The sequence below is a fragment of the Pseudophryne corroboree genome, chromosome 6 (genome assembly GCF_028390025.1).
Source record: "Pseudophryne corroboree isolate aPseCor3 chromosome 6, aPseCor3.hap2, whole genome shotgun sequence".
Lineage (NCBI taxonomy): Eukaryota > Metazoa > Chordata > Amphibia > Anura > Myobatrachidae > Pseudophryne > Pseudophryne corroboree.
The window spans coordinates 52,571,694-52,589,694 of record NC_086449.1 but is presented as its reverse complement, the minus strand read 5'-3'; the positions used below and the strand labels follow the sequence as shown (position 1 = coordinate 52,589,694).

At 45.3% G+C, this 18,001-nt stretch overlaps 1 protein-coding gene across 1 annotated transcript in view; it reads left to right on the top strand.

The window, feature by feature from the left end:
- Window positions 1-18,001, top strand: part of LOC134936092 (zinc finger protein 271-like) — a 223,794-nt gene that overhangs the window by 93,493 nt on the left and 112,300 nt on the right. Inside the window, exon 2 of the mRNA XM_063931006.1 lies at window positions 12,160-13,749. Coding sequence (XP_063787076.1) covers window positions 12,336-13,749 — 1,414 coding nt within the window. The 5' untranslated portion in view covers window positions 12,160-12,335. The remainder of the gene's footprint in view (window positions 1-12,159; window positions 13,750-18,001) is intronic.

The following is an 18,001-nucleotide window of genomic DNA, read 5'->3' as shown; positions in this document are numbered from 1 at the left end:
TATTCTGTGTGAGACTGCGGATGTATCTGCTAACGAAATTCTATGTTATGTTGTTTTCCTGGAAATCACTGTAACGTAGAAGTTTGTATGCAGATACAGCTGGACTCACACACAGAATATAGGCATGTTGCATATCATTTTAATGAGCAGAAGCTGCTTGTGCATCCTATTCATATAATTATGAGTATAAGATGCATTTATGACAACAAAAATATGCCCGATGTCAGCAGAGCAGCCTGGCAACTGACGGTTGACTCACGCTAGGCATCTCTTGATCTCTCGGTGCATGCACAATGCTAATATGCCTACAAATGAACATGCCTTGTGTGTTCCCTTCCCCCAACCAAAGCCAGCAGGTGCCTTTCCCGTGCCCCCCATTGCATTAATAGGCAGCATTCCCCACCTCCAATCTCACCCCCATGAGACTTGTGATTTCACGGGCTGGGTGCACTGCTTAGTAAATGACAAACACAATACAGCCGGTACACTACTATGTATAAATAAATGGCTCATGCTGTCATTTACTAAGCAGTGGGTGTAATCCATGAAATCACAAGTCTCACAGAGGTGGGGTTGGAGGTGAGGGAGGCTTCCTATTAAAGTAATGGGGAGGCCCAGGAAGAAGTACAGTAAACTCAGTCTCATAAAGTTAAGACTCTCGTAATGTGAAAAGTCACACTTGTATATTTGTGTAAAAAGTAGCACATCCATTTTTTTCTAATTTTGACTGTATGTCTGTGCGCATGTCTGAGTGTGTATACAAAGTTTGACAGAATTTGTTTTAGTAAAAAACTGTGGATGATTTTTGCACAGATCTACAATACAAATGTGTCCTTTGTAGGAATCGGACCATAACCCACGGGCATGGAAACCATCGACGATACCACTATGCCAAAAGAGCATTGGGGATAGGTGATTGACACCTGCAGTGATATATTGATGTCGCTCGTTGTAATTTTTGTGTAGAATGCTGCGTGTCCCAGCTCCATCACTAATTGGAATTATTTTTTTTCTTTTAGAGAGCTGTGTAGAACTCTGAACTGTGATTTTCTTTGTGTGCATTGGAGACACTGAGCAAATCTTTTTCTGTGTTCAAATTTCTACTTAATGTAGGGATCATTTGATGCAGCACACCAGGGGAACGTTTAGTTGTATGGCATGTTGTCACTGGGTGCCTGCTATTCTGGTGATTTCATACTCCACCCTGCAGTAATTATGTATTCAAACAGAACTATTACATTTAATGTGCACTGGCCCGCTTGTCAGGGCGTGCTACAATGTTCAGTATTCTGTAGTGACGTATCCATCCGCTACTATTCAGCACTGTACTGTAGTTTTAATTAGTGGAACAATCTCCACCCAGTGGTGAAACTATATATTGCATGCTGTGGATCCGATTGTGCCTTATCACACCTTACTTTGCCAATCTGCTCTATTTGCATGGCGCGACTAGGACTCCTGTATGGGGCAGCAGCATGGCCACATCTTTACATCTCTGCCAAATCATCAGAGAAAGGTTAATAGGATGATAGTGGGCTCCTAGGATCCACCAAGGGTGGGATGCTGAAGTACAGACATCCTAAGCCGTAGTCTCTTACCAGCCCATATAAAAGAGCTATCCAGGTACTGCAGGGAGGCAAAGGTTCATCTGAAATAAGTAAAGCAGAATGGGGAGAAGGTTTATTTTAATGGCCACTGTGTGTAAAGTCTGGGAAATAAATGGTTTATTCCAGGATGGGATGGGATGTAATTAGCTTTAGAAAGAGTAGAACAGTGTTTAATAATCAAAATGCCTAATTACTGAAATTGGGAGGACTGTTAGGTAAATTGGAAACTAAGGGAAAGAAATTTCTTTGTAAACAGAGAGAGAAAAAGAAATGTAAAACATTGGTTTTATCAGGGTTTATTTGAACGTTAGAGTAGGAGCCAAATATATGAAGTTCATAAAACATATTTCGGGTGAGATGTCAGGGATTAGAGCTGGACATTAAAACCTCATTGGCATAAAGGGGAATTTTATGTTCCCGGGTGCTAGAACCCTGATATTCATGGTGTTTTAGCACAAATACGCAGCCAAGGGTTCAGTAATAAGGACAAACATTAGAGGGGAAAGAAGGCAACCTTGACCTTTGCCATTAGAGAGGGTTCGGACAAGGAGCCTTTAACTTGGACAAATGCTAAGAAATTGTGATAGATCGCAGAGATGTAAGTCAGATATTCCCCACAAAGAGCAAAGGATCCCAGGACATAAATCTATGAATGTGACCATACATTTACAGCATCTCAGGCTATATTAGAGAAGGGAACTTAAATTGATCTGATGAATCGGGACCATCATTTCTGGGACAAAACCCATCTTATCAAGGTGAATAAATTGAGGCAAACAGGTAATCTGGTGGCAGTCACCTTTGTACATATCTTGAGGTCAACATTAAGGATAGAGATTGGTATGTAACTGCTGCATAAAGTCAGATTCTTACCTTGTATGAGTATGGTGGCCTACCCAAAATAAGCAGCATCCCTAAATGCATTAAAGAGATCAGCTAGCCTAGCAGCGAGGATTCTACTAAATGTCTTTTAGAGACTGGAAAACACATTGTGATCTGAATCCTTAGATGGTGACTTGCACAGAGTGACTGGTACCCTAAGCCATAAGGACTATCACAGCATTTTGCAACTCAATGTAATACTCTCTGGTCTACAATTAGTTGGTCATGGGTTCATCCTACAGCAAGATAATGCCCCAATATATGCCTCCAGGTTATTTCAGAACTAACTCATGGAAAAGAACATTGCAGTTGTAGGGTTGAAATCGGGTAAAAGCCAACGCAGTCTCCAGACTTAAACCCCATTGAGCTGGTTTGTGATAAACAGGATAAAGGGTGAAAGAAAAGCAATTGTTAGGGTCTCCTGCCCTGTGCTGCCACATCGTCATGGCAACCGGGAGACAAGTGCTAGCGGAGTAACCTGAGCGCAGCTGATACTCCGGTTCGGGTCTTTTGCTGTGCAGTGGTTATAGGCTCTGTGCACGGCAGGGGATCCGGTGCTGGTTTTTGTGCTCACAGTCTGTGAGGTCTGAGTGGGGCGTGGACAGCACCTGCTTTATAAGGCCTCTTCTCAGGGTAAGCAGATGCTGCTGAATCTTTGTTGGTTAGTCAGTTCATGAAAGTTAGCCAGTACTGTGTAGCTTTGTATTTGTTTGTTGCTTACTGCAAATAGGCCTGGGGATTTGGTATTACACTCTGCCAATCCAGACCTAGCAGTAAGACTGGAGTCAGTCGTTTAGCTTGCTGGGGTTCTGTTACTACTCTGTGAACTTAGCAAGTTTGCGGCTGTAATCTAAGACTTGCCTGTCTAATCCTTTCTCACTGTGCTAGGTGTCAGGGGTCAGTTTAGTGGCAGTAAGCTGAACCTGTGCACTGCAAGTGAGAATTAGGATTGTGGAGACTCTCCTTGTGTCTATCATTCCATCTCTGACCAAGGAGTTTACTGCCACACCCGTTGGTAACCCTTTAGGGTTTTGCTGTTGCCCTTAGCAACAGCATTTCGGGTTCTCTACGTATTAAAACACAACATCTTGCTTTTCCCATCTGAGCAGTTCTAATACAAGGGAGATACCCAGTTCCTTAGCCTCTGGGCTTCTCTGTTCACTTTGTGTGTATTTTGTTACCCTATCACCTTCTGTGTACGTTATTTCATATTCCCCAGTCTGTCTGTGAATCCATTTGTTTTGCATAACAGTTCAAACACCAGTACATTCCTGCAGGCACTGGAGTGCATAACAGTTCTGACACCAGTACTTTCCTGCAGGCACTGGTGTGCATAACATATTCAGCAGCCTAATACTCCTGTTGAAATTTTGTGGGAATATGGAGCATACCCCTCAAAATACGTTGCAACAGGTGGTCGATCAGGTGCAGGTCCTGACTCGACAATTTAATGATTTGTCCATTAAAATGCACACCTCCCAGGCTGCTGGCGGAGCTCCCGCAGTAGCAGCTCCTGCAGGGGTTAAGGAGCCGAAAGTAAATCTCCCGGATCGTTTTTCTGGAGATCGCTCGCAGTTCTTTTGTTTCAAGGAGAGCTGCAAGCTATACTTCCGGCTTAGGCCTCAGTCTTCTGGGTCGGAGAGTCAGTGGGTGGGCATAGTGATTTCCTTGCTACAAGGAGACCCACAGGTCTGGGCATATGGGTTGCAGCCTGACTGTCCGTCGCTTAAAAGTGTTGATGCTTTTTTTACGGCACTGGGCATGTTGTATGATGACCCTGACAAGACGGCCTCAGCCGAGGCTCAGATTTCGATCCTTAAGCAAGGGTGAAGGCCAGTTGAGGTTTACTGTACGGAGTTTCGGAGGTTGGCCCATGATACCCAGTGGAATGACCCAGCCCTGAGACACCAGTACCGAAGAGGTCTTTCTAACCAGATAAAGGACCAACTGGTACAATATCCCTTGCCTGATAGCTTGGATCAGCTCATGCAGTTATCCATCCGGGTGGATAGACGGCTGAGAGAACGTAGGCTTGAAAGGGAGACTGAGATTTCCTTCCTTCCCAAGGGAACCTCAGACTCTGAGGAATTTTCTGAGGAGCCTATGCAGATTGGGGCTTCCCGCCTCTCCTCGCATGAGAAGACGCGGAGGAGACAGCAGGGGTTGTGTTTGTACTGTGGGAATAAAGGTCATGTGGTAGTATCATGCCCAGAAAAGCCGGAAAACTTCAGGGCCTGAGGGTGATGGGAAATATCCTGTCAGGCCAGAAGTCAGAATTTCCCAAGAAGACTTTTATCATTCCGGTGACCTTGAAGATCCTCGGTCAAACTGTCAAGACTGAGGCCTTTGTGGACAGTGGGGCCGACGGGGTTTTTATGGACCGCCAATTCGCCCTGAAACACTCTGTTCCCTTAGTACCCTTGGCATCGGAAATTGAGATTTGTGGGTTAAACGGGGAACCATTATCCCAAGGTAAAATTACCTCTTGCACTAGCCAGATTTCTTTGTTTATTGGAGCCACACACTCTGAAAAATTGTCCTTTTATGTGACTGTCTGTACTTTTGCCCCATTGGTGTTGGGATTACCCTGGTTAAGGGCCCACAATCCTCAATTTGACTGGGTCTCTGGGGAGATTCTTAGTTGGGGTACTGATTGTTTCAGGAGTTGCTTGAGCCTTCCAGTCAGGCTCTCGCAGCTAAGTTTGCCAGGATTGCCAGGGTGTTATGCAGATTTTGCGGACGTGTTCTCCAAAAAAGTTGCAGAGGTACTACCTCCCCATCGCCCCTATGACTGTGCCATTGATTTGTTGCCAAATGCTAAGCTTCCCAAGAGCAGGTTGTACTCCCTGTCACGTCCTGAGACTCAGGCTATGGCAGAGTACATTCAGGAGAACTTGGCTAAGGGATTTATCAGACCTTCACAGTCTCCAGTTGGGTCGGGGTTCTTCTTCGTGGGTAAAAAGGACGGTTCGTTGCGACCCTGCATCGACTTCAGGGAATTGAACCGTATCACGATTAAAAACTCATACCCACTGCCTCTCATTTCGGTCTTGTTTGACCAGCTTCGTACTGCCACCATTTTTTCTAAGATTGACCTACGCGGTGCGTACAATCTAATTCGAATAAGAGAGGGGGATGAATGGAAGACTGCCTTTAATACCCTCTCAGGGCATTATGAATATTTGGTGATGCCTTTTGGGCTCTGTAGTGCCCCGGCAGTCTTCCAGGATTTCATGAATGATGTGCTCAGGGAATATTTGGATAGATTCTTAGTTGTATACTTAGATGACATCCTAATCTTCTCCCATTCCCTGGAGGAACATCGGAAGCATGTACGCTTAGTCCTCCAGAAACTCAGAGACCACCGGCTTGGGGCGAAGCTGGAGAAGTGCGAATTTGAAGTTCAGCAAATCGCATTTCTAGGATATATTATCTCCCCAGAAGGTTTCCAAATGGAGGGTTCCAAGGTACAGGCAGTCCTGGATTGGGTGCAGCCCACTAGTTTGAAGGCGCTTCAGCGTTTCCTGGGCTTTGCAAATTTTTATAGACGATTTATCGCTGGATTTTCGTCTATAGTGGCGCCCTTGGTGGCACTCACTAAGAAAGGGGCGGATGTTGCTCACTGGTCTTGTGAGGCTAAAGCGGCTTTTGCCCGTCTCAAAAGGGCATTTGTGTCGGCCAAGGTGCTGCGACACCCAGATCCAGAGCGTCCTTTTGTGGTGGAGGTGGATGCCTCTGAGATGGGTATTGGGGCAGTGCTTTCTCAGATGGGAGTGTCTGATAATCGCCTTCATCCCTGTGCTTACTTTTCCCGTAAATTTTCGCCTGCCGAGATGAATTATGACGTGGGTAACCGGGAATTGTTGGCTATTAAGGATGCACTCGAGGAGTGGAGACACTGGCTTGAGGGGGCTAAGTTTGTGGTCTCAATTCTCACTGACCATAAGAATCTGGCATATTTAGAGTCAGCGAAGCGTCTCAATGCCAGGCAGGCACGATGGGCTTTGTTTTTTGCTCGCTTTAATTTTTTGATAACATATCGCCCTGGGTCAAAAAACATCAAGGCTGATGCGCTCTCGCGGAGTTTTGCTCCAATCCAGGAGACCACCGAGGAGCCGTTGCCCATTGTTTCCCCATCATGTATTAAAGTGGGCATTACCCAGGACCTCTTATCATTAGTCCTTAGAGCACAGGAGCAGGCTCCTCCAGACCTTCCGGTAGGTCTTTTGTTTGTGCCTCCTAGGTTAAGACAGCGAGTGTTCCTGGAATTCCATGCCAAGAAGTCGGCAGGTCACCCGGGTATTGCCAGAACTCGGGAGTTGCTATCTAGGGCAGTGTGGTGGCCCTCGGTGGCTAAGGATGTGGATCAGTGGGTTCGGGCATGTGACATCTGTGCCCGAAATAAGACTCCTAGAGGGGTTCCTGTTGGCCCATTACATCCACTCTCTATCCCATCTAAGCCATGGACCCACATTTCAATGGATTTTGTGGTGGACTTGCCCAAATCCTCGGGGATGACAGCCATCTGGGTTGTCGTTGACAGGTTTTCGAAGATGGCGCACTTCGTTCCACTGGTTGGGCTGCCATCGGCCAGACACCTGTCTGAATTATTTATGCTGCATGTTGTGCATCTCCACGGGTTGCCACTTGATGTGGTCTCTGACCGCGGATCCCAGTTTGTGGCCAAATTCTGGAGGGCATTTTGTTCCGATCTCCAGATTTCTGTCAGCTTGTCGTCAGGCTACCATCCGCAGTCTAATGGGCAGACTGAAAGGGTGAACCAGTCCTTGGAGCAGTTCCTCAGGTGTTATGTGTCCAAGTGTCAGACTGACTGGGTTGCTCATCTGTCCATGGCGGAGTTTGCCTATAACAACGCGGCTCACTCTGCTACAGGGATCTCTCCCTTCCTTTGTGTGTATGGGCATCATCCTAAGGCCAATTCTTTTGACCCCCTGGACTCCACGCCTGGTGGTTCCTCTGTGGTTTCGGTCCTTAGAGGTATTTGGCGGAAAGTGAAGAAAGCCCTTGTGTCTGTGTCATTAGTGACCAAAAGGGTTTTTGATAAGCGGAAAAGACCCTGCAGCTTCAAATTAGGAGACTTCGTCTGGTTGTCTACCAAGAATTTGAAGTTGAGACAGCCATCTCATAAGTTAGGCCCCCGGTTCATCGGCCCTTATAAGATCACCAGGGTTATCAATCCGGTGGCATTTCAGTTAGATCTGCCCCGTTCTTTGGGTATCAATAAAACATTTCATTGTTCCCTTTTAAAACGGGCGATTAGTAATCCTTCTTCCAGTGGAAGACCTTCCCCTCTTCTGATACGTGGCCAGAGGGAGTTTGTTGTTGAAAGGATTCTTGACTCCAAGGTGGTTCGGGGTCGGCTGTCATTTTTGGTGCACTGGAAGGCGTATGGCCCGGAGGAGCGGTCGTGGGTGCGCAGTTGTGATCTTCATGCCCCCAGACTGATACGCTCTTTCTTCTCGCAGTTCCCCGATAAACCCGGTGGTAGGGGTTCTTTGACCCTTCGTCAGAGGGGGGGTACTGTTAGGGTCTCCTGCCCTGTGCTGCCACGTTGTCATGGCAACCGGGAGACAAGTGCTAGCGGAGTAACCTGAGTGCAGCTGATACTCCGGTTCGGGTCTTTTGCTGTGCAGTGGTTATAGGCTCTGTGCACGGCAGGGGATCCGGTGCTGGTTTTTGTGCTCACAGTATGTGAGGTCTGAGTGGGGCGTGGACAGCACCTGCTTTATAAGGCCTCTTCTCAGGGTAAGCAGATGCTGCTGAATCTTTGTTGGTTAGTCAGTTCATGAAAGTTAGCCAGTACTGTGTAGCTTTGTATTTGTTTGTTGCTTACTGCAAATAGGCCTGGGGATTTGGTATTACACTCTGCCAATCCAGACCTAGCAGTAAGACTGGAGTCAGTCGTTTAGCTTGCTGGGGTTCTGTTACTACTCTGTGAACTTAGCAAGTTTGCGGCTGTATTCTAAGACTTGCCTGTCTAATCCTTTCTCACTGTGCTAGGTGTCAGGGGTCAGTTTAGTGGCAGTAAGCTGAACCTGTGCACTGCAAGTGAGAATTAGGATTGTGGAGACTCTCCTTGTGTCTATCATTCCATCTCTGACCAAGGAGTTTACTGCCACACCCGTTGGTAACCCTTTAGGGTTTTGCTGTTGCCCTTAGCAACAGCATTTCGGGTTCTCTACGTATTAAAACACAACATCTTGCTTTTCCCATCTGAGCAGTTCTAATACAAGGGAGATACCCAGTTCCTTTGCCTCTGGGCCTCTCTGTTCACTTTGTGTGTATTTTGTTACCCTATCACCTTCTGTGTACGTTATGTCATATTCCCCAGTCTGTCTGTGAATACATTTGTTTTGCATAACAGTTCAAACACCAGTACATTCCTGCAGGCACTGGAGTGCATAACCGTTCTGACACCAGTACTTTCCTGCAGGCACTGGTGTGCATAACAGCAATCTGCAAGTGCAACACATTTGAGGGGAATTTTGCAACAGTGTTGGGAAGAACAAAACTTGATTTTCATTGTGGAATGAATGGCATGAGCTGGATCAGTGGTTATTTCTGCATACAATGGCAATTTTTAGAAATCAAATATTTAAATTCTGTGATTTATTTTTAGTTGGTTCTTAAGTCTTTGCTAATAGAACCACCTGTGCATCTTCCTCTATGAATGCACAGTCTAGGAATATTTTCTTACCCTGGTTTGATAGGATGAAACTTGAAGCCATGATCATTAAGTGATCTTTTTTGTTCAATCATTTAGACTATGCTTAGAGCTTGAAAGCCTGAAAAGGCTGGGATCTACCACTCAGTTTGGAAGACATATACTATCTAGTGTGAATACAGCGGAGTCTCTGAGCCCCAGATCAGGATGGGTTGATGAGGGGCTTAGTCATCCATTAAGTGTCAAATCACAGCCCATTTCGTCCCCTTTCACTGGAAACCGAGTTCCAGACCTTTACCCAGGGGTTTGTTCATATGCAGCCACGTTATGTTCCCCCTGTTTCCCTTTAAGACTTAAATTTGGACTCTCAGTTGATTTAGTTTCTCTGTTTCATTTAAATCAGGAACTTATCCTGCTGGTTTCTCAACATTACAGTTCTTCTAGTTCTGCAAGCCCATTTCATCTCCTACGTGTAATTCAAGCCTTAGCAATCTATATTGATCAGACTGCTTAGCAAGGCAGCGAGCTGGTCTTCCCTGCACACGTTTATGACATTTTACAGATTCTCAATACCTTTTGTGTCTTGGGATGCCCGTTTTGGTGTTGAGTGTTGCTCACGGTAATTCCAAAAGCATTCACACCCTTTATAGGCTCGCTGCGGGAAATCCTAGTGTATGCAGTTGCCCCCCTGAATGGAGGTAGAGAAATCAGGATTTCTCTAACGTCCTAAGTGGATGCTGGGGACTCCGTAAGGACCATGGGGAATAGACCGGCTCCGCAGGAGATAGGGCACTCTAGAAAATAATTAGGTCTACTGGTGTGCACTGGCTCCTCCCTCTATGTCCCTCTTCCAGACCTCAGTTAAGAATCTGTGCCCGAACGAGAAGAGTGCACCTTAGTGAGCTCTCCAGAGCTTGCTGAGAGAAAAGTATTTTGTTAGGTTTTTTATTTTCAGAGAGCTTCTGCTGGCAACAGACTCTCTGCTACGTGGGACTGAGGGGAGAGGAGCAAACCTTACCAACTGCGGGATAGGTTGCGCTCCTTAGGCTACTGGACACCATTAGCTCCAGAGGGATCGAACACAGGTACTAACCATTGGCGGTCCGATCCCAGAGCTGCGCCGCCGTCCCACTCGCAGAGCCAGAAGCAAGAAGCACAGCGTGGCAGAAGACTTCTGTCTTCAGATAAGGTAGCGCACACAGGAGTATACCGGTGTATGAACAGAGAGGGATGCAAAGCAAACAAACTCACAGACAGTATAACATAACATACACAGGAGGTGATGGAATAACTAATAAACACAAAGTGAACGGAGAAGCCCAAAGGCTCAGGAACTGGGTGTCTCCCTAGTGTCAGGAATGCTCAGATGGAATAGAGCGAACAATAAAGCGAGATGTAGTGATTTAACATGTGGAGCACCCGAAATTATGTTGCTAAGAGCAACAGAAAAAACCCCAAAGGGTTACTAACGGGTGTGGGAATAAACTCCTTGGTCAGAGATAGTAATATAGACACAAGGAGAGTATCCACAATCCTAACCCCCACTTGCAGGGCACAGGTTTAGCTTACTGCCACTAAACTGACACCTGGACGCCCTGCACAGTGAAGGAGGATTAAGCAAGCAGGTCTGAGAGTACAGCCGCAAACCCGCTGGGTTCACAGAATAGCAAAAGAACCCCAGCAGGTTAAACAACTGACTCCAGTCTTACTGCTAGGTCCGGATTGGCAGAATGAAGTACCGAATCCCAAGCCTATTTGCAGTAAGCAACAAGTAAATACAAAGTCACACAGTACTAGCTAACTCTCTGGAACTGACTAACAAACCAAGATTCAGCAGCATTTGCCTAGCCTGAGAGGATGGTTTATATAGCAGGTGCTGTCCACGCCCCACTCAGACCTCACAGACTGTGAGCACAAAACCAGCGCCGGATTCCCTGCCGTGCACAGAGCCTGTAACCACTGCACAGTAAAAACCCGGACCGGAGTATAAGCTGCGCTCAGGTTACTTCGCTAACACTTGCCTCCCGGTTGCCATGGCGACGTGGCAGCACAGAGCAGGAGATCCTAACAGTTCTAGATGGCATCGCTTAGAGCGGTCGTTGTAAGCCTGAAAGGGGGTTCGGGACATAAAGGAGGAATACTTTCAGGTCCCCATTTATCCACCTCATCAGGCTAACCTCAGAATTGCGGTACAGGATTGTCATTACCAGTTTAGACTAGGGTAATGGCGGAAGTGATGGTGATCCTGTGGAAGCAAGGTGTCACTATTATCACGTATTTAGAAGATCTCTGCATAAAAGAGAGATCAAAAGAGCAGTGGCTGAACAGCGTATCGCTTTCTCTGGAAGTGTAAAGGCAACACGACTGGATTCTATATATTCCAAAGTCGCAGTTGATTTCATGTCTCATACCTTGTACCCCAATTTACATCACTTTGCATTTTTTGACCCCAAAAATGACATTATTGGCTAATTAAAAATAATTAAACACTTCTAAGTGCCTCATTAGTCATTCAGGGGGATGTACCAGGGGTTCAGAACCAAATGCCAACATTTTTAGCTTTAATTAGTGATTTTGCACTACTTACCACAAGCTCAAAGATGGTGAAGAGAAACCACGATAAACCCTATGGAGACTTATCGATAATAACTTATCACCGCTAACAGGATACCAAATGATTGTATTTGTGATAAGTTATCAATATACTGCAGCTAATTGGATACTTCCTGTCATTTCATTCCAATTTGATGACATAATTTTTATTATAATTTGATTTGTTTTATATATGTTGTATCTGTGGCAGGAGGAAAGGGGTCTCTGTACTACACATCTGACTGGAAATGGGAGCCCAGCAATTAGGCAACATACATAAAGACACATCATGTTCCTTATACATATAACACTACAACTGATTACAATGGTGATCTTTAGGCTATTAAATATATATATATATATATATAAATATATTATTATTTTTTTTTACAGGTAACTTAAGGAGATTGAGTCCCAGTAAGAATAGAAGACAAGGCTGTGGAAAGAGACAACGTGAAAAGGAATCTTGTTCCCTGCTCTAGCCAACTAAAGATATAATTTCTTCTTAAGCTTCTGAAGGGTTCAAAGAAACTATTTTCATTTTCTAGATAGAAGTTTTTAATTTATACATGATGAGTCTCACAGGAGAGAGACCACATCTGTGCTCTGAGTGTGACAAAATCTTTAGATGTAAATCACATCTTCTCGTACATCAGAGGAGTCACACAGGAGAAAAACCATTTACATGTTCTGAGTGCAGCAAGTGTTTTTCCCATAAGTTATCTCTTGTTGTACATCAGAGGATTCACACAGGAGAGAGACCATTTGAATGTTCTGAATGCAGCAAGTGTTTTTCCAGGAAGTCACTTCTTATTATGCATCAGAAGAGTCACACAGGAGAAAACCCATTTACATGCTCTGAATGCAGCAAGTGTTTTTCCCATAAGTCGCATCTTGTTATACATCACAGAAGTCACACAGGAGAGAAACCATTTGAATGTTCTGAATGCAGCAAGTGTTTTTCCACGAAATCACATCTTGTTATACATCAGAGGAGTCACACAGGAGAGAAACCATTTACATGCTCTGAATGCAGCAAGTGTTTTTCCCATAAGTTATCTCTTGTTATACATCAGAGGATTCACAGAGGAGAGAAATCATTTACATGTTCTGAATGCAGCAAGTGTTTTTCACGGAAGTCATCTCTTGTTCTACATCAGAGGAGTCACACAGGAGAGAAACCTTATGAATGTCCTGAATGCAGCAAGTGTTTTTCCCAGAAGCCAGAGCTTGTTGTTCATCAGAGGAGTCACACAGGAGAGAAACCTTTTACATGTTCTGAATGCAGCAAGTGTTTTTCCCAAAAGAGCAGTCTTATTACACATCAGAGGAGTCACACAGGAGAGAAACCATTTAAATGTTCTGAATGCAGCAAGTGTTTTTCCCAGAAGTCATATCTTGCTATACATCAGAGGAGTCACGCAGGCGATAAACCATTTACATGTTCTGAATGCAGCAAGTGTTTTTCACGGAAGTCATCTCTTGTTCTACATCAGAGGAGTCACACAGGAGACAAACCTTATGAATGTCCTGAATGCAGCAAGTGTTTTTCCCAGAAGTCAGAGCTTGTTATTCATCAGAGGAGTCACACAGGAGAGAAACCTTTTACATGTTCTGAATGCAGCAAGTGTTTTTCCCAAAAGAGAAATCTTATTACACATCAGAGGAGTCACACAGGAGAGAAACCATTTAAATGTTCTGAATGCAGCAAGTGTTTTTCCCATAAGTCGTATCTTGCTATACATCAGAGGAGTCACACAGGAGAGAAACCATTTACATGTTCTGAATGTAGGAAGTGTTTTCCCCAGAAGTCAGAGCTTGTTATACATCAGAGGAGTCACACAGGAGAGAAACCATTTACATGTTCTGAATGTAGCAAGTGTTTTTCCCAGAAGTCACATCTTGTTATACATCAGAGGATTCACACAGGAGAGAAACCATTTACATGTTCTGAATGCAGCAAGTGTTTCTCCCATAAGTCATATCTTGCTATACATCAGAGGAGTCACACAGGAGAGAAACCATTTACATGTTCTGAATGCAGCAAGTGTTTTACTAGAAAGAAAACACTCAGTAATCACATGCAGAGTCACTCTGAGGGCCTGAATGCAGCTTGTGTATCATAAGTAATGCAACTTATCACAACTGTATGAATTCAATGGAGACAATATTTATTTTCTGAATGTGATGAGTGTTTTATATAAATGACTCTTGATAAAGACAGGAGAGGTCAGACAAGTGGACCTGGAGGTACTTTTCCCCTTGGGAAGGTCTCTGTGTTAGGAACTAGAGCTGCAGTATAACAATAGCCAATGACCGTGGGACTGCCATTACTGAGCTCTGTAATATACAGCTGTTCCAAGTTGCTCGCTAGCTGCTTTCTGTCGCAGCGCGGCGATCAGGAAAAAAAATCGGCATTTCTGCGCATACGTATGGGCCGCAGTGCGCACGCGTGAAGTACTTTCACACAAAACTATGCAGTTTTACACAAGGTCTAGCGGCACTTTTCAGTCGCACTGCTGATTGGTGAGTGATTGACAGGAAAGAGGCGTTTCTGGGAGGTAACTGAGCGTTTTCCGGGAGTGTGCTAAAAAACGCAGGTGTATCAGGTAAAAACGCAGGTGTGCCTGGTGAAACGGGGGAGTGGCTGGCCGAACGCAGGGCGTGTTTGTGACGTCAAAGCAGGAACCAAACTGTCTGCATTAATCGCAAGGTAGGAGTAGGTCTGGAGCCACTCAGAAACTGCATGAAAATTTTTACGAGCAGTTCTGCTATCCTTTCGTTCGCACTTCTGCAAGCTAAGATACACTCCCAGAGGGTGGTGGATTAGCATTTGCACTGCTGATAAAAGCAGCTAGCGAGCGATCAACTCGGAATGAGGGCCAGAGTTCCAACAGCTCCTCTCAGTACTGGGATTCCTTCTCTGACCAACAGGGCTATGAGTACTGGGTATTTCTACAGGAACAATGTATGCTGCTCTGTTTCACCATATGGGTTATATTTCCTAAATATCAGTTTTTCAAAGCCACTGATTCTCACTGTCTATGATCGCTGGATGATAAAGGGCAGTAATAATACATGTAAATTCAGGCTTGTTTTGCTTGTATTTCTATTGCCCTTTATTTCCAGCACACAAATGGAGTGAAAATCTTTGGCTTTCAAAATAACTGTAGTAACTACGGTATACCCGCTACAGGTCTTTCCTCTGGTCTCTTATATCTCTGTATTCTTTCTCTAATACCTTTTTATATTACTACTATTACTGTTTAGTAAAATGGTGTAAGTAAAACACTGATCGTCTGTATCCCATAACCAAATTATAACACTTGTTTGTTTGCTGGCACTAGACAGCTAATAGCTGATATCTGGTTGCTATGGGTTACAGCACATGCTTGCTTTCCACATCATGTAATTAAATAAGTCCCAAGTTGTGCACATTGGGCCTAATTCAGATCTGATCACAGCAGTAAAATTATTAGATAACGAGCAAAACTATGTGCACTGTGGTGGGGGTGGGGCAGATATAACATGTGCAGAGAGAGTTAGATTTGGGTGGGTTATTTGTTTCTGTGCAGGGTAAATACTGGTTGCTTTACTTTTACACTGCAATATTAATTTCAGTTTGAACACACCCCACCCAAATCTAAATCTCTCTGCACATGTTATATCTGCCCCCCACCTGTAGTGCACATGTTATATCTGCCGCCGCCCCCCCGCCCCTGCAGTGCACATGTTATATCTGCCCCCCTGCAGTGCACATGGTTTTGTCCATTAGATTACAATTTTGCTGCTGCATACATACTGACTGCTTTATTTTTATGCTGCAATTTAGATTTCAGTTTCAATACACCCCCCCACAAATCTAACTCCCCCTGCACATGTTATATCTTCCTCCTGAACTGCACATGTTATATCTGCCCCCCCTGCAGTGCACATGGTTGTGTCCATTAGATAACAATTTTGCTGCTGCGATCAGATCTGATTTAGGGCTCCTGTGTACCAGGATAATAATAAAGTTCCTTCACAATAAATGAAACTAGTATGACAGTAATAATATACACAATACTAACTTTGACATAGGGGGTCATTCAGACCTGTACGCAGCCGTGCATCTGTACGCAGCGGCTGCATTTGGGTGGTCTGCGCACATGCACTGGCCGCAGTGCACATGTGGGACCCTTCTCGCGGCTGCATCTATGAAGGATGTGGCCACAAGATGATTGGGGGTGGGGTGCGGTGGAGCCATCGAGGGCATGCCGTGACTGTTTTCGGTGCGTGATGTCACATGCAGCAGCTCCATTTATAAAATATGGCGGCTGACCGTCTGACAGCACAGACAGGCTGCACTGCCAGGGGTCAACATTAGTTTGATGCATCCACAATCTAATTGCAGATGCATCAGGAGGCAGACCATCACACATACTGGGCAGCCTTGTCCTGTGCTGGGCAGCCACCAGCATGTGAGGAGATGGACGCAGATCTGGCTGCATATATCTCTGAATCAGGTCCATAGTACTCAGTGATGTAACGCAGACAGATCTGTCCTGTATGTAGACTGAAGGACCATGTACAAATAATGGGCCGGATGTAATGGGCTGCGAGATGTCCGGAGCTCCGAGACTGGTTTTGCATTGTAAACATTTGCTGCTTTAAAAATTTTTTTGAGTTCAGCCGGATCAGAGCTCTGGCCGTCTCCAATCCATTACATCCGGCCTCATATCTGTAATAACCATACATGTTACTAGCAGTTGTCCCCATAACACTCATTGAATAAAAGGATTTCATCAAAATTTAATACTTTTGTACATTTCTCTTCTACATTTTAGAAGATAGACCCAGGAGAGATACTTAGGTGATCATGTAACAATGACTATCTGGCACCTAAAAGAATAATTTTATCATTTTCTCTTACGTCCTACAGGATGCTGGGGTCCACATTAGTACCATGGGGAATAGACGGGTCCTTTGGGAGCCATGGGCACTTTAAGAGTTTAAGAGTGTGGGCTGGCTCCTCCCTCTATGCCCCACCTACCACACTCAGTTTATAAAATGTGCCCGCTGGAGCCGGTCACAGCTAGGGGAGCTCCTAGGAGTTCTTGTTTTTTTTTTAGAATTAGGTACAGGCGACAGCCTCCCTGCTTCGTGAGACTTAGGTAGGGAATAGGAACCAACCCTAGAGGTTAATGGCTCCTATCTCCGCTGACAGGACACTGAGCTCCTGACGGTGATGATGGCTAGCCCCCGAGGCAGCACTGCCGCTACCCCCTAACAGAGCCAGAAGGTCGAGGTGGTGAGTATGACGCCGGTGTCCCGATAAGCGGGTCACCGGCGAGAATGGTGGCACAAGGGTGGGAGTACAGCGGTGTAAGTCTGCGCTCCGGAGGGCTCAGAGGTACATGTGTGTGGCGCTCTGAGGGGAGCCCTGGGCAAGCGCAATACCCTTTACGCTGGTCACTATTGCTATCAGGGACTCTGTACTGCTGCTAGCCACCATTACCTCAGGCCAGTATAATCTCCAGAAGTGCGGGAAGACGTGCCATTACAGGGGGCGGAGCTTCTCTTCAGAGCGGATCCAGCACTCACCAGCACCATTTTCTCCCTGCAGATCACAGCTCAGAGATGCTGACAGGGAGCGCTGCCCCTCAACATAACTCCAGCTATCCTGTGCGGTACCAGAGGGTTATAGAGGGGGGAGAGTGTTTATTCACATTTTAGTACTGTGTAGTCTATTAAGGTTACTCAGTCAGCACCAGGCTTTTATTATATAACTGCCTACTGGGGCACTGTGTGTGCTGGCTCCTTAACTCTGTCTCTCTGGGGGAAACTGTGTCTGACATTTTCCTGTGTGTGTGTGTGTGTGTGTGTGTGTGTGTATTTATATATCTCACAATACCATATCTAGGGACTCTGTGTCTTGTGCTGCAGAGTGTGTATGTTCTCCAGAGGAGTCTATTCCATGTACTCAGGAATGCAATATACTGTCTCAGCCTTCTGAATCTGAACCCCAGTGGGTGGCTTCTATTAAGTGAATGATATCCCAGATTTCATCTAGGATAGCTCATAATGAGACTAAAACACAGGTTTAAAAAATTCTGTAGAGGTTTTGTCGTATTCTGCTCCCACTACCTCATCCAAATCCCCTGGTATATGCCCCCAAAAAGCGTACCTGAGCAGGTTGAGGAGGCTTACTTTACAGACAATAAGAAAGCCTCCCTTACCTTCCCTGCGTCTAAGG